The following is a 17,185-nucleotide window of genomic DNA, read 5'->3' as shown; positions in this document are numbered from 1 at the left end:
TGAATTGTGCTCAGAGTGTTATAGGTGGAAGTGTGGATGAGAGAGTGATGCTGCAGAGTGCACCTGTTAACCCCCCACACTGTGATAGAAATTGAACTGCTGTATGCTATGCTAGGGTGAAACGCAACCAATCTTGAGAATATCTCTATTTAGAGAGATATTGTAGTCAGTCCCAAGGCTAGAATACATGTTGCTTGGTTCAAATCTGAAAGTTTTGTAGTTTCCTTACAATTTGCAGTTTGTAAGAAACTTTCTCATTTGTGACCAGGCACCAAAAGAGAGGAGTAGCTGCAGTGTTTGAGATTAAAGAAGCGATAGATGGTGGTAGTCTACTGTAGAAGTCAAATTTCAGATATTGTACTCTCAGTTAACAATTTTTCAGTGCACACTTAATGAGCGATTAGAGATGGGTCCTAGAGCACCTGCTTGGTGTGTTAGTTATCTCTATGGCCATTAGTATCTAAGGCTACTGAAATACCATAAGTTGAAAGAAGTGTATCCTACAGTTCTCCTTATGTCTCTAGCTCCTATTCAGCATTGATGGTGTATATTGGAACTGATTCATAAGTATACAGGCTTACCGTATGGTAAATTTGGTCTGTCAGCCTACTAGTTGCCAACTCCTCAGAGTACTAGCCATTCTGCAAAATGGTTAGCAAATGTGTTGCAGAAGTTCACTCAGGGCGCAATCCAAACCCGTGCTGGAGCAGGCAAGCCAGGAGGCTTGTGCTGCATCCAATGCAGGTTTCTGGCCAGCAGCAGCTCGACCAGAGGCAAGGGGAAACTCTTTTCCTTACCCCTGGTTAATGGCTGCCGGCCCGAATGGTCTCCTTGGAACTGCACCACCTCTGGAGGTGGCGCAAGTCCAAGGAGAGTGGAGTGACTTGGGGACGGGGTTGGGATCCGACATAACTGCCGGATCCCAGCCCTGCCCCTGGCTCCCCGCGCGCCCATCACCCACCCTCCCTTGCCCAGAAACGCCCCCCTCCTGCCTCCTCCCCGTCCCCCATGCCTACCGTTGCCGCTTGTGTCAGCGCGTGTGCCACCGCGGAGTCTTCTGCTGGCCTCCACGCATTGGCCCATCTACATGCACCGACGTGGCTTCCTCCCACAGAAGCGCAAACGTGCTTTACGGCACTTTTGCGACCCTCCTGGGGGATTTATGCCGGCCTATGTGCCGGTTAGGATTGCGCCATAAGAGAGTTAGGCTTTGTCTAGCTGTTTACTACTTAGAAACTTTAGTTGAACAGGATTTTGTTGACAAAAAGCATTAGGAGCAAGCAAAGCTTTCATTGTCACTTGCTGCTAAAGGCATAGTCTTTTAACATAGATTTGTTTCCCAGTATGTTTTCAGCATGAGATAAGCATGGGTTGCATGCTTTTTCATCAGTCTCTGTATTTCCGTTGTTTCAGTCTCTTTTGTAGAGTCCTGTGGCCTGTGATGTCACGGTGATAGAGAGGGACGTCTAGTTAATGAATCCAGTTGACTAAATGAAACACTATTCTATTTTCTTATTATTAGCTTCTGACTGCGCTGAAATTTGCAAATGGGTGCTATTAACTGTGCCAGAGCTTGTGGTGGAGCTACCAGATACCTGTCACTGGATCTGGAAAATGACATAATGATATTGTTGTAAGTTTTACTGACACTGCTTGTTTGCCTTTAACAACTGCAGATCAAGCAATTATTAACCAAATAGATTTCTCTAGTATGGGAAGGTAGTTCTGGTAAACTGATCCTATGTTGATTTTCTGCTTATTATGCAGCTGTTGAATTACACATTTTGCTTATACATAGTTTTGCCAACAAAATGTAAGCATGATCCCAAGCATAGTAACAGTTGTATTCCACAGTCTTGACTCTTTCTAAGAGCATATTTTGGTGTATATCAGTGTTTCTCAACCAGTGCTACCTGAGATGGTGTCTCATGGTACTTGCGGGACTCCTGGACGCTTGCCAACCAGGAGCATGACACAATGAACAGTGGTAGGAGGCTTGGCTCAGCAGGCAGAGCTCCAAAGCATGCTTTTCCATGCTTGAAAAAGCCCTTCCATGCTCCCCAAGCCTCTTATTGGTGTTGGTCACATTGCATCTGGCCTCCCAACCCAGAAGTAACTGGCAATGATATAATCACCAGTTACTTCTGGTGGTACTTTGAATAGGTGGACCATGTGAAGTGGTGCAGTGGAGAACAAACATTGTGAAACTCTCGTGTATATTTCTGGATGTGATTTGATACAAATTTTGTAAGCTTCAACAGTACTTTCATTTTCTGTGTATGCAGCTATTAGATACAGGATCTCTGCTAAAAAGGAGGTGATGACCATTCATATCCTTTAGGTGTTAGGAATAAAATAAATCAAAAATTACATACATATCACATAATTAACATGTTCATTATGCAATTCATGACATCACATATTGTATTGCAATGTTTGTCAATCCAGCTGTTAGCCTTAAGCTCATTACAGCTTCTCTGATCCTAAAGAAATGTGACTGTTGTCCTCCTATATCCATGACATTTTTTCTTACCTTCTCTAAAATGCATCTGTCAAGTGTTTCAGTGATAACCAGTGCTCTACTTCCCATTGCCTTGTTGATGAACCTTTTTCCTTACTCAACAAGTCCTATAACTGTAGCTACAAACAGTAAAATCAATACTTCCCTGCTTCAATCTTGACTCCTCCAAAAATCAAAACCACTATGGTGAGGTCCAAAAAAATTACAATGGCAGCCATTTCTATGCATTCTTTGCCACTGTTTTGACTCCAGAAAATTTTGTAGTGCTGGGCATATCTACCAAACGTACATTAAATCTGCCATGATTTGATCAGACCAGCAGCCAAGGATGGCATGCCTGATGTTAGCCAGGTCTGGCATGGGCTCAGGGCTCCTAACCATTTGAAAGCCCCCCTCCCCCGGCCCAACTGAACCCTGAGCTCCCTTTTGATGGTGGCAGTGGTGATACAATTTGACTGAGGACACAATCCTAACCAACTTTCTAGCTCTGGCCTAGCCGCAATGCAGCTCCAGGGTAAGGTAACAAACATGCCCTTACCATGAAGAGGCCCCCTTGATGGCACCCGCACTGCAGGATACAGTGCATGCCACATTGGCACAGCTATGTCAGTACTGGAAAGATGGTTAAGACTGCGCCCTGAGAGTCTTGCCGAACCACTGAACACCTCTCTACAAAGGGGAATGCCCTCCAGAAAATTCTGTATCCTTGTACAGGGGACTTCTAGGGTATATTCTCATTGGGTAGGGCAGGAGGTCATCACCGGCTTAATGATGTTACTTCCTGCTTAAACACGTCTGGCCCTCAGCAGTGCTATTGGGCCTGCTGTATGAAATGTTTGACATCCCTGCTGTAGACTCTCTCAGTGAAACCCTCCTTTGTCAGTGCTTGTCTTTCCCTTTCTTTTGGCTTCAAAGGGTAGCCATCTCTGAGGAGTGACAAACTGATGTGAGCTCCCTTCTTTCAACCTGTTGTGAGCAAATCCCTTCTTGTCCGCTCTTTTCTTCCTGCTGTAATGCTGAAGGGAGGGAAAGGATGCTGCTGGGTGCTTACCTCCTCACCTCTCTCTGTCAGGGCAAACATAGCAAAATCACACAAATTCTGCTGTTGCTTGCTCTCAGAAGGGCAAACCACCAGGAGGAAACTCCTTCCACTTTCAACAGGCAAGTGCTGTTGGAATACAGACATAGGAAGTCTGCCAGTGCAAGAGAAGGGACCAGTATGGTTTTTTGCATGAACGAATCCCCAGATTGGAATGAATGTGTGGGTGTAAATCTTATGTGGGATTTGACTCACAGATCAATTTTCTCATGTTATAACTTCACATTCAGAGTGGGCCTCAGTAGTTTATTGCAGGGCATTTAGACTAATATCTCTTGATTGCATTGATCTGTGCTATGATTGAAAGAATTACTTAGGTATGTGGAAGCAATTCTGTGTGTGCTGGCCTGAAGCTTCTTGAATTGTGCTGCTTCTGAATAATAATAATAACAATTAGGTATTTATATACCGCCTTTCTGGTCATCGGATTACTCCTCTGACTTTATTCAAGGTGGTTTACGTAGGCAGGTGTTTCTAAATCCCTCACGGGGATTTTTACAATCATAGAAGGTTCTCTCTTTCAAGAACCACACAACATTTCAGATGGATCTTCCTGGTCTGATCTCATTTCTGGCCTCCAGTTACCTCCCATGCAGGCTGACAAGCAGCTCCTTCATCTCTCACTTGGAGGGCAGCCAAGACGCTTCTTCGCTCACAGCAAAGAGCAGGTGGAATAACTCAGCTCAGCTTGTCAGCTGCTTCAAGGTTCAGGGAGCTATCGGAGGTCTTGAACTGGCGACCTTCAGATGCTGTCTTCGGGCTATCGGAGGCTCTACCCTCTAGACCAGACTACCTGCCCTCCTCCTTCTGAAGTTCCCCAAGTGATCTGCTTGATAGGACGATTTTCAGAAAGGTGTTTGCATAAGCGTCTCCTCAAAAACCCCACTGCTGCTCTGGGTTATTGGGGAGAATCGTGGAGCAGAGAAAAAAATTGGGTGGAAATGAGAAGATTATTCCTATTGAAAAGTGGTTTGAAGTTTATCATGGATAACAATAGTAGCATATTTTGTGCTGCAGTGACTTTGTATCATTGTTTATATTCCCAAGAGAGAAGCATAAACACCAATTGAAGAGTTTCTTGATGTTGTTAATCTCTTTGTTTTGTTTTTGTGAGTAAAACTTCTGGGTAGGACTGGGTGAATCACACTTGTACAGTAATAGTTTATATAAGGCTTCCTTTCCATTTTTTTAAAAAATGTAAAGCTAATGTGATTAGTGCATAAGGAGTTCTTTAAAATCATAGTGTTGAACAGATAGATGTCTCTTCTTCTCACCCCTTTACTGTGCTGGTACTGCCTTCTGCTTGCAAGGAGGCCAGTGTCTCTTCTTTGCCTCCTCCCGCAACCTTTCCTGCCTGCCTGCTCGAAGGTGCGCTGAGCCCCCCCAAAGTGCACCGGCGCGGTATTCTCAGGTGAGAACTGAGTTGGAGATAACAAGAGAGGTGGAAATCCTGCCTCTCATGGCTAAGCAAATTTGCAGATAGTGAATTTGTTTATAGAGAGAACTGACTGTATATTATTGATATGGTCAGAATGAAATACAGGTTGAGCCTAATTATCAGTGGATTTTTCATCCGCGCATTTGACTGAACGTGGATGGCAACCCACGTGGAACTGCTAAAAAAAGTCCTTTTAACTGTTTGTCAACAAGAAATAAGCGTGTGTGTGGGCTTCTGTTACCTCTTGTGGTAAGCTGGCGGGGGGGGGGTCTCCCAGCCCTCGGGGAAGCTATTTCCAAATCATTTAGCTCCCCCTTTCCATTGTGGAAACTACCCCACAGCAGGAGCTGCCACACCTCTTCGTTCCTGCTGTTTGGTCTCTCACTCTCACACCCACACAAGAGGCTTTCCTAAAGCCCCGCAGGGTCCTTCCCTCTCACTCCTGCTGTCGCCGCCACTGCTCTGTGCCCTTCACGGGTCCGCCCTCTCCTCCCAAGCAGCCTCCGCTGGAAGCAAAGTTTAAAGAGACATCCCGGGGCTCCTCTGCAAGTGGCTGGCTGAGACCTCCAGTCTCCTCGCCTGCCTGCCTGGGGGCTCGCTCCCATCCCTTAAGAATACTGAGGAGGCTTCGCCTGACTCCAGATTCTCCTCACCCACAAGATGAAGGGCCAGCCAGCCATCTGCAAAGCTTCCCCTGACCCCCAGCACGCGAGGAGGCAGAAGCCCAAACTTTCCCCCTTGTCTCAGTGTTCTTAAGGGACAGTAGCGAGCCCCAAAGCAGGAGACTGGAGGTGTCAACCAGTCGCTTGCAGAAGCGCCCCAGAATGTCTCTTTAAACTTTGCTTCCAGCTGCGGCTGCTTGTGAGGAGGAGGCGGACCCGTGAGGGTTGCTGAGCAGTGGCGGCAACAGCAGGAGCCGGGGGACGGAAGGGGGCCCCGGAGTTTAAGAAAGTGCAGCCTTGTGTGTGTGTGTCTGTGTGTGAGTGAGTGAGAGAGAGAGAGACCAGCAGGAACCATGAGGTGCAGCAGCTCCTTCCGTGGGGCAGTTTCCACAATGGAGTGGGGGAGCTAAACGATTTGGAAATAGCTTTCCGAGCTGGAGACTTCCTGACAGCTTGCTGTGCGATGTAAGGAAGCTCTCCCCCCCTCACGCACATGTATTTCTTGTTTTAAAAAGTTACAGGAGCGTTTTCACAGCAGGTTTCTGTCACGGCTGGAAAAATGTCTTTTCCGGTTTTGCTTCACGCAGATTTTTTTATCAGCAGGAGTTTGGGGAACAAAACACCCGTAAATAAAGAGGTTTGACCTGTACAGGCCTACTCCAATATACTTAGAAAACCTATTTTTTTCTGAGAGATTTGATCCCCCTTCCCTTTTAGGGGAGTGGAGGTGGACTAGTGGCATTGCCAAAAGGTGGAGGGGAAGAAGAGGCAGTGAGTACCAAATATTTTAAACTATAACTATTAAAGGTGATGTTTATATTGATTCCAGAGAGAGAATTGGTGGGGGGAAGGGGAGGGAGAACAAAAAATGTTTAACTTTCATGGTACAGCTGGGGATCTAAAGGTGCCACTTGGCTTCCTCAAAAGTTCTTGATTTGTACCACCCTTATTCCTGCCTGAGGGCAACTTTCCTGAGGGGGTGGGGCGGGGCTAAGGGCTTGACTTCACAAATTTGCAGACTTTGGGGCTGACCAGGTGTGCAAGCTCTGGAAACACAAATCCACTATTACAGAACTGAAAAAAGAAAGATAATGGGATTTTCTACTAAGCACTGTGTTCTATTGGGTCAATTGATTAATCTTTCTAAGTTGGTGCTTTTCAACCTTTTGCACATCACAATCTTCTGGATGGTTGGAAGTGCAGTACTAGTGGACAAGATGATACTGTGTAACTACCTAGTCCATCAAGAGTCATGGTTTGGTGAAGAAAGATACAAAGTGAAGCCTGAACTGTAGGGCAGGCTGCCTACTCCTGTGCAGTTGGGGTTAAGTGGGGGTACTCACAAAAGCGAGGTGCAAATGCTTTAAATAAAAATGGTACCTGCAAAAGCAGTACATACCAGTCCAACCTTGTTATACACAGATTTTTTATACATGGATTTGACTCAGCACGAATGACCCCTGCAAATGAGGAATGTGCTGATCCCTGGAGAAGGGGAAAAATGCATCCCTTTAAAATCACAGTTTTAAAAACTGCTTTTTACTGTTGTCGAGAGATAGTCATGCAAGTGATTGTAGGTATAACCTAAGTATCCACAGATTTTTCTATCTCATCATGATGAGAAGTTCCCTTTAAATTAAAGGAAAATAGTCCTTTAACAATAGCCTCATTAATGTGAGAGAGGGAAGTGGGCTGATAACACAGGCCAACACACATTTTGCTTCCTTAAATGTTATACCAATTACTCGGTATGTTTGGGGTGCCAATTCAAAAAATGGCATCCGTTTTGCCCTATCATGTCTAGTTTTGGAGACATGGCATAGCCTCTTTAGTGAATGATTCAAGGAGCTTCCTCATGAGGAAACCTATACCATGGCTTCCTCATGAGGAAGCTGCTTGAACCATTAACTAATGAGGCTATGCCGTGTCTCCAAAACTAGACATGATAGGGCAAAACGGATGCCCTTTTTGGAATCAGCACCCCAAATTCATATCAAACCACCATAAAGTTTGGGAAAAACTTTTCTGACCTTCCGTTTTGTAGGCCTGTGTAATCCATCAAGCATTCTCTCTCCAGGCCCAAGGCAAACCCCTCCCTTCCCCCTGAGCATGTGAAGGAAAGGTAAATGGCAGCGATTATCTCCTCTTCCATTCTTTTCCCTTCGCTGGGGCTCCTGGTGAAGGGAGGGATTGCAGCCTCTTAGTGAAACCTTAGCGCCTGGAAAGAGACTGAATGCTTCTGTGTGCATTTCAAAAGATCAGCAAGGCTGTTTTTAAATCACCAGAGCAAAGGGACTTGGTTCTTTAAATTGTTTTGCTTTAGTGTGTTTTTTGCCATCCATGTGCCTTGCGAATAATGAGACTCAACCGGTATTTGTTTATTTAAAAGGTTGAAAAGCTCTTTATAACGAATCCATTCAGCAACTTCCAGAACCTCATAGACTTGGACCCCTAGACTCCTTGACCCCTGTTGGAACTTACCTAGAAACTTTTTAAAAATGTTTCATGAATATATTGTCTCATAGTAAAAACCTGTTCTGTGACGGGATATCTATAACATTGTTACAGAAACTATAGAAGGGTAATTTAAACAAATAATAATTTTTTAATTTAAAAAAATCCATTTAAAAATAATTGATTTTTACCAACTCTGTGTTGCAGTACTTTGCCAAGGTTTCAGCCGCTGTCCTATGTAAACATAGTAAGCTGTCTAGCCAAACATTGCGGGAATAATTTAAATATAAGACAGTTATCAATGGGAGATGAGATCTGAAATAGGTAATCCAACAAATGGTCTGCAGGCAAGATATTATTATTATTATTATTATTATTATTATTAATAATAATAATAATAATAATAATAATAATAATAATAATAATAATAATATTATTGAGATGTAATGTATTATAGCGGGGTGGCCAACCTTGCTTAATATAAGAGTCACATACAATAAACTTCAGATGTTTGAGAGCTGCAATATTTAAGAAGTGTTTAAGTTCTTAAATACTGTATATTTATGAACATTAACTATGAACATTAAACTTAATGTTTTAATCTAGTGGACTCTCAGTTTATAAGCGGTTAATCATCCTCAAGGTTGAAAACACCTTTTATATTAATTGTGGTGCAAAAAGGAGCTCAGCCAACATGTTTCCAAGAGCGCACATTGCATAAGAAAGAGCCACATGTGACTCATGAGCCACTGTTTGGCCACTCCTGTATTAGCGCAAACTTTAAAGAACCAAGGTGGCTGAAGGTATGTTCTTACTTGAACAGTTTTATTATTGTTGCTAATTTAGGCACATACAAAGTGCTTCTTTGCTGCAGAAATTTATAACCTAAAAAGGAAACACTGCACAAAAGGAAGCTGGAAAGTGAAACTGAAACTTTTAATTGCAAATATGTGGTAGTCAAGGTGATGATAACCCAACACTAATAATTGCACTTATGTTTGCATTCTGCACAACCATTTGTGTTTTATTTTTTTTTGATGCAGGCTTTCAGTCTTTTATTATGCTTCCTCAAATAATCATCCCCTTAGTTTCTCCTGTTACAGTGACATGCCCTTGCCAAATTATTGCAACTTCTATCTCGTACCTCTTTTGAAAGAGAGTTCCTCTAATTGTCTACACCAGTTTGTATAGACCAAGCCAAAATTGCAGTTTTGGCCAACAAAGCATATATTCAGAAGTTATCAGATATTATGTGTGTTCTTCTTTAAAGACTCCTCTCAGGTTCCTAATAATTTGATCACTGTCATCATCTTTCCAGTTCATGCATACATGTGTACACATTTGCTACCAAAGGAAAAGATCTGTTTAAGAAACATTATTTCATAAGCAGGCTATTAAACAATTTTGTTAGAACTGATCTGGAAAATATCACAGAGGAGCTTCCTTCAGCTTATTTTATTATAAATGAAAGTTGATGCAGAGGGCTCATTGAAAACAGAAACTAGAAATAGCTTATGGTTACTGTACTATCATATTATTGCCTAGAAAACAATTCAGAAACATTGTAAAAAAATTAATTTTATTTTGTACTGTATATAGTATGTAGTATGTAGTTCCCCTGGGGGGCTGGGGATAAGAATAGGCCCTCAGTTTGGCTGTACTTGTCATAAGAGGCGACTAAACAGCCACCGGGTAGATGGGACTCGTTAGCCTGGGAAGGCAGCTCATCTGAGAGAAGGAAATCTCTCAGCCCAAACCTCCACTGCTTTGTGGCTACATCCAGTTATGGAAAAGGCTTCAGGAGTCAACCGCGAGGCAAAATCTGGAGCTGGAGTCCCTGAGGCAGTTCATGGCTGAACACAGTCACGTTCTGGCAACTCCTGCGACGCCGCTGGAACCAGCCGTACTGGCTTCTGCCTTTCCATTGGACCATTTCAGCGACGTGGAGAGGGGGGATTTGCTGCATGGGTAACAGCCTATCCTCCATACCTTCTTTACCCAGGCTTCATGCACTGGAGAGGACACTCTGTTCCAGAACCACCATTCAGAGCGTGACACCATGGTCTTCCGAGACTGAAGGATGCCAACAAGATAGTATGTAGTTTACCAGAGAAGTACATAGTCTCAAGTGAAGCAGAACTTAGGATAAGATGAAATTTTAGTTCAGTATCCCGACACTACTAGATCTGTTCTCGAAGCCAAGAATGGCAATACCTTTTGGGTATAGAGGCTAAGTGTCCTGCTAGTAATTCTTATTTGTTCCTGTTCAGGCTGGGGTTGACTAAAGGATCTCTTGAGGCAATTAGTGGTAAAAACCTGGAGTTCTGGTGCTGAGAAAGAACTCTTCTACAGCAATGCTTCTCAAGGTCTCTGTTGTGGCGGACCAGCAATTTTTCCCCCTAGTGTGCCAGGAACTGGTTGTGTGTGAGTAGGCATGTTGAAACTTTGGCTCTCACCTTGCTACTCCTGTTATCTTATTATAACCTTTTGTGAGGCTTGGTGTACATTCAAGTCCTGCGGCAAGCCTCTGGAGACTTCATAGCTCCACTTTATTGAGGTCGTTGAAAGTGTCAACCCAATGTGCAGTGGCTGTAAAGAAGGCCAATTCTATGCTTGGGATCATTAGGAAAGGTATTGAGAACAAAACAGCTAATATTATAATGCCGTTGTACAAATCGATGGTAAGGCCACACCTGGAGTATTGTGTCCAGTTCTGGTCGCCACATCTCAAAAAAGGCATAGTGGAAATGGAAATGGTGCAAAAGAGAGCAACTAAATGATTACTGGGCTGGGGCACCTTACTACGGCGTTTGGGCCTCTTCAGTCTAGAAAAGAGACGCCTGAGGGGGGACATGATTGAGACATACAAAATTATGCAGGGGATGGACAGAGTGGATAGAGAGATGCTCTTTACACTCTCACATAACACCAGAACCAGGGGGCATCCACTGAAATTGTGTGTTGGGAGGGTTAGGACAGACAAAAGAAAATATTTCTTTACTCAGCGTGTGGTTGGTCTATGGAACTCCTTGCCACAGGATGTGGTGACGGCATCTGGCCTGGATGCCTTTAAAAGGGGACTGGACAATTTTCTGGAGGAAAAATCCATTATGGGTTACAAGCCATGATGTGTATGTGCAACCTCCTGATTTTAGAAATGGGCTATGTCAGATGCAAGGGAGGGCACCAGGATGCAGGTCTCTTGTTATCAGGTGTGCTCCCTGGGGCATTTGGTGGGCCACTGTGAGATACAGGAAGCTGGACTAGATGGGCCTATGGCCTGATCCAGTGGGGCTGTTCTTATGTTCTTAGAAGCCAGCAGTGTCACAGGAGCTACACCACAATCTGGCAGCCTACGGCTGGCGGACCACAGTTTGAGAAGCACAGCTCTAGATTACCCAAGGAGGTGACCTGCAAGGAAGCTAGAGGCAGTATAATCACAAATGAGGAAAGGGGTTCTGAAGGCACAGCAGCTTCTACTCACCAGGGTCTTGGTGTAAAACCTTGCAATGGCACCCTCACAAGCCCTCACCCATCTTCCCTCTTGTGTGTGTCCACTGTTACTGGTACTGAGGATTAGCCTGGCAAGTCCTATAAGGGAAGTGGGCCCTTGGCCAATGCCCAAACCACTGTTCCTTGACAACACCCATGAGAATTTCTCTTCTTAGTGGTAAAGTCCTTGCTTTGCATATACAGTATAGTGGCCCAGCTTGGGTACCCAGTATCTTCAGTTATAAAGATATCTAGTCGCAAGGCTAAAAATGTCTCAGCCATCTGATACCTTGGAGAGCTGTGTCAGTTAGGATAGACATTACTGGCCTTGATGCACCAATGACATGACTTCATTTATGTTCTTGTTATTTCTTGTTGACCAATGATAGGGGAATGGGATGGATTATAGTGCATTTTATGAACCAGATGCTTCAGGGTGTCTACAGACAGTAGGATGGAGTGGGAGGTATACATTAAGAAGACTTCTTTGTGCAGCATGAAGCCTTGTAAACTTTTTCATATTTACAGTATTTTGACAATGTAAGCAAGCTCAGTATGCTAAATAACTGCATCAGGACTGCTGAATATTTTACCAATCTGGCATTTTAGTCTTGCTATTATAGTCTAGTTATAAGGAAAATTAAAGGAGGATGGCAAGAGAAATGTAACACTTTACCGTAAAAAGAAGTCATCTTTTAGAAACCAATAAGCCAGATATGAATTCACTGATAAAGAGCAAAGAATGGCAGATAATTTAGGCTATTTGAGCCAAGCCACAGATTGTCTTGCTTTAATAGATTCCAGTTGTGCTTCATTTTTGGACCAAAATAAGTTTTAAAATGTTATAACTAAGGACTGCACCTTTTTTTAAAAGAAAAAGAATCTTTCACAAAATGAGAATGTGTTGTATGGAAATGAACTGTCCCCAAAACTAGATGGTTAATTTCAGAATTCTAGCAGACATAGTCTGTTTGACTTTTGTCTTCCCTGATCTTTTCTTTAATAAATAAATAAATAAATACATACATACATACATACATACATACATACATACATACATAACTAGGTATTTATATACCTCCTTAGTGGTCATTGGATTACTCCTCTGACTTTATTCAAGGCGGTTTACATAGGCAGGCGTTTCTAAATCCCTCAAGGGGATTTTTACAATCATAGAGGTTCTCTCTTTGAAGAATCAACAACACTTCAGAATGGATCTTCCTGGTTTGGTCTCACTTCTGGCCTCCAGTTCTCCCACGCAGGCTGACAAGCAGCTCCATCTCTCACATGGAGGGCAGCCAAGATGCTTCTTGCTCACAGCAAGAGCAGGTGGAATCACTCAGCTCGGCTTGTCAGCTGCTTCAAGGTCTCGCAATTCTCAACCCGTTCAGGGAGCTGCCGGTGTCCTCAAACTGGCAACCTTCTGATGTTATCTTCGGGCTACGGGAGGCTCTACCCTCTAGACCAGGGGTGTCCAAACATTTTGGCAGGAGGGCCACATCATCTCTCTGACAGTGTGTTGGGGGCTAGGGAAATAAAGAATTAATTTGCATTTAAAAATTTGAATAAATTTACATAAATGAATTTATTAGAGATGGAACTTATATGAATGAATGGATGTCTTGCAGTAGCTCAAGGCCTATAAAAGGCCTTGCACAAAGCAAGGTCATCCTTTTCTTTGCTGCCATTGCTGCATCACAGATGTGAAAAAGCAAGTACTGGACGGAGCCCTTGTCCCACAGCTCAGGTGAGAGGTCGAACAGTCGTCCTCATGCTGAAAGCAGCTGCATTGAGCCAGCATGGACTCTAGCAAGTCTCCAAAGGGCCAGAGGCTCATTGGAGATTGGGGGCTCCCCGTGGGCCTGATTGGGAGTCCCTGAGGGCCGCAAGTGGCCCCCGGGCCGGGATTTGGGCACCCCCTGCTCTAGGCCAGACCTCTTGCCCAAAATTTAAATGTTTCCATTATGCTTAACTGTATTTTGCTCTACCATGTTGACCTTTTAAAGATGGTATTTTACAATTGTGACTAATTGCTAGAGGATTTTATGATTCATTTTACTTTGACTTTCTGTAATGTACATGACTAAATTGACTCACATATGGGAGAGTTTTTGTTTGCTGCGTGTTACAAAAGTTGTTTGTTCCAAGAGTCTTATGTATGAAGTGTAAACAATTGCTTTTTTCAAATTTTGGACTCTTTTAATACAGGCAAATTGTTATGAGGCATTCAGTTAAAAGCCCAGCAACCTGTACCAGAAAGATTTTGTCTGTAGCCATCACAGTGTACCAGCATAATAAGATGCACTTGTTTCAGTTTAATAATTTCAGTTTTGCTATAGTGGCACATGTTGCAAATTCAAGATCAAGTCGAATAAGTATATTAACAGGAATTTTGTTTCCAGGACTGCCTTGTGAATTCTGCTGACTGAGACTCTGACTGTAGATCAGCTCCCTAGATGCCAGTAATTTGTTTGGTGAAATAAAGGCTTCTCCTTGAGCAGAGAAAAACAATCTGTTGTAGATTACTGTTTTCTGTAGTCCTGATTAAAACTGAGCAATTAGACAGTAGTAGATGGTTACGTTGCAGAGAAAAGCAATATAGCAATGTTGTCTCTGATAGCTATATTGCTTTTGCAACTTATATTAATGAAATAATGGATGCAGCTCTGGAACCATGAGGAATTTGCTCAGTTTTAATACAAAGTTGAGTGCAAGGTCAGCTTTTATTTCATGAGGCTTTGTGATACTATTTTGGTAGAAACTACCACATGATTCAAAGGATTCTTTATAGAGTGTGAGGTTTTTTTGTGTTTTTTTTTGGTAAATGGTCATGGCCGCAAACTTCTTAACATAGTTTTTGCTCACTTAGAAAACTGCTGACTTTGGGAGAAGTTGTTTGTGGCCTACTTATCCCTCTGTACCTCAGGCTTCAAAAAGGCAGTGGCGTTCTATGTAGGAATACTAAAATCTGTATTTGAGGAAATGTTCTTTGAGTTCTGTCTCTGAGGTCCATCATCTACATCTGTGGTCTCCAAACTGGAGACCACTATGCACCGGGAATTCCCTCCCTGGCGTGACCTGTGCTTAACTTTCCGACATACCGCGGCTCTTCTTTGCCCCAGATCGGGAAGATGTGATGCTCAGGGCAATAGTGTCTATAGTGCAATGCTGCAGTGGGCATTGAACCTGGATTTCTGGGCAGACGTGACTGCCCAGAGTGTCACATCGTCTCAATCTGGGGTGGAGAAGAGCCGCAGCGTGCTGGAACAGTAAGTGCTGCTCTTGGGGGGAGGGGGGAAGAATCCTCCCAAACCCCGGATCCGGCCTGCAGGCCAGGATTTGGAGGAACCTGGTCTACATGTCCCTGAAGTGAAAAGCAAATAGGATTATGTAGGTAGAGATGTCCCTGAAGTGAAAAGCAAATAGGATTATATAGGTAGAGAAGGCTCAGTTCTTAATGGCTCTTGTATTCTAGTGGACACAGTAAAAAAGGCTGAGGGGCAGGCAAAGCCTTCTCTCACAGGAGACCGAGGCCAGCAGGTGGAGAATGTCTCATTTTGACTTTGGATGAATAAGGATTTTCATTGCTTCTCCATGCCTCCAAATTATCAAATTTTCCTAGGCTGTTAATTTAAGCTACTGCACACCTTTGACCAAATGGCTTTTGGAGTGCAGCAGGTTGAAATATCAGTGACCTGCTCAGTGACTGAGAGATAATACTCAAATTTTAAGTGTTTTAAGATAAGATGTTGATTTGGGTTTTTTTTTTTCTTTCAACACTGTTGAAAGGTTATGCTGTAATTTGTACCACTGAGATTGCACCTGTTTGTAGCTTTTCTTGAATATCTTTCCTGGTGTATCTTAATTTGCTGACTTGAGGCTCAAGCAACTATAACCAAAGTATGTATGTCAGTTTATAAAAGCATCAAGCAGGGTTTCCCAAAGTGTGTGTTGTGGGACACTTACAGGGGCACTGTGAGATGACCCTGGTGGCCCTTCCTTCCTGTTCCTCAAACGCCGCCATTTTTAATCTAGCAGGATTTCATGCCCTTCAAGATGGCAGCACTTTACTGACATGGGAAGAGGAGGCTGTGTGGTGTTGTGACCCAAATAAGTTTGGGAACCACTGGCATAAAGATTAAAAATACTGACTACATGGTACCTAGAGATCTGCGTTTAGTTGTACCCAAGGGCGTTCATGTCCTCATAGTATTTTTTGAAGTTTTAAAAAATTGAACAGCAACCCTCATCACAAACTTCTTCTGAGCATTCTTCAAAAGTGGTTTGCCATAGGTGGTATGGTTGACTGTCTACCAAGAACCATAAATCCAAAACTGTGCTGACTTTCTGTTACCGTTACCACTACTCCTTTACCATTTCCTTTTTCTTTAGATGCTGGCCTTTTGGTTTTGGGGGGAAAAAATGGACCTCATATGACTTCATACAAACAAGGCAGAACGTCATAGTTTGTCTGTAGTTCTTGTACTTTATTATCTGATAAATGCTGTTAAAATTTATTAAGACTGCTAAGCACTTTGGGGGAGATAGTGGCAATTGATTTTAAATTAAACTTAAATTTTTCTTTGCAGGTATATGATGTTGGTTGATGGCAAGAATGAAGTATATATGATTGACAGAGATAACTCAGTGTTTCATGTATCTAATCTGGAGTTCCCATTTCGTAAAGATCCACGTGTTCATTTAGAAAACACTCTGTTGGATGGGGTAAGAGACTTTGTCTGTACATGCTGTATGCTTGCTTTGCAATTTCCAGAGTTTATTTAAAAGATTTATATCTTGCCATTTTCCTTACTATAAAGGAACCAGGGAGGCTTATAAACTCAATAAAACATTAAAAAAAATTAATACAATCAATATTAAAAACACGAAACAATAAAAGAACCAGAAGCACAAAAAAAAAAACCTGTAAAGCAAAGAACAAGCAGCAGGAATAATATTCAAGGAGCAAATGCAATATAAAACAAAGAAGTCTTAAGCTCTCACCAGAAGGCTAATGGTGGGATTCTGTTTTTAATTCACTAGGGAGGAAGTTCCAGAGTTGCAGTGCCACTGTGGAGAAAGTCCTTGGTTTCATTGCCACTAGCTGGGTCTCAGAGACTACTAGCATATGTTGAAGGTCTCTCCCCTCCCCCCATGACCCCAGGGAGCCGGCTGCCTCATATGGAAGAATACAGAATATGAGCTGCATGTATCTGGTTCTGTTGGGCTTAGGGAGCATGTCAGCCTGGGCTTTACAAAGCCACTCGGTTGCCAGAGTTGATGGCACCTTCTACTCTTTTAACTGCCTGTCTCCCCCAAGTGATGGTTTGCAGAGGGTGGAAACTATGAGAGAGACTGCAGAATCTTTAATCAAAGTGAAGCAAGATTCAACTGTTGCCTTGAGTTTTCTGGAATGCGCGGAAGAATTGGGGACAGCCTTTCACCTTTCTCACTGCTTCTTTAGGCCTGCAAAGAGGAGTTGGGAGAAGGGTCAGTGGTAACCACATATAATGTCTGAC

At 43.1% G+C, this 17,185-nt stretch overlaps 1 protein-coding gene across 2 annotated transcripts in view; it reads left to right on the top strand.

Moving 5' to 3' along the window:
• RNGTT (RNA guanylyltransferase and 5'-phosphatase) overlaps positions 1 to 17,185 on the top strand; it is a 232,203-nt gene that overhangs the window by 64,957 nt on the left and 150,061 nt on the right. For both annotated transcript variants that reach the window (XM_066612600.1, XM_066612605.1), the window contains exon 9: positions 16,256 to 16,391. In XM_066612600.1, the coding sequence (XP_066468697.1) occupies positions 16,256 to 16,391 (136 nt within the window). The remainder of the gene's footprint in view (positions 1 to 16,255; positions 16,392 to 17,185) is intronic.

The sequence above is a fragment of the Tiliqua scincoides genome, chromosome 1 (assembly GCF_035046505.1).
Source record: "Tiliqua scincoides isolate rTilSci1 chromosome 1, rTilSci1.hap2, whole genome shotgun sequence".
In the NCBI taxonomy this organism is placed as follows: Eukaryota; Metazoa; Chordata; class Lepidosauria; order Squamata; family Scincidae; genus Tiliqua; species Tiliqua scincoides.
This window is presented reverse-complemented; position numbering and strand designations above follow the sequence as displayed.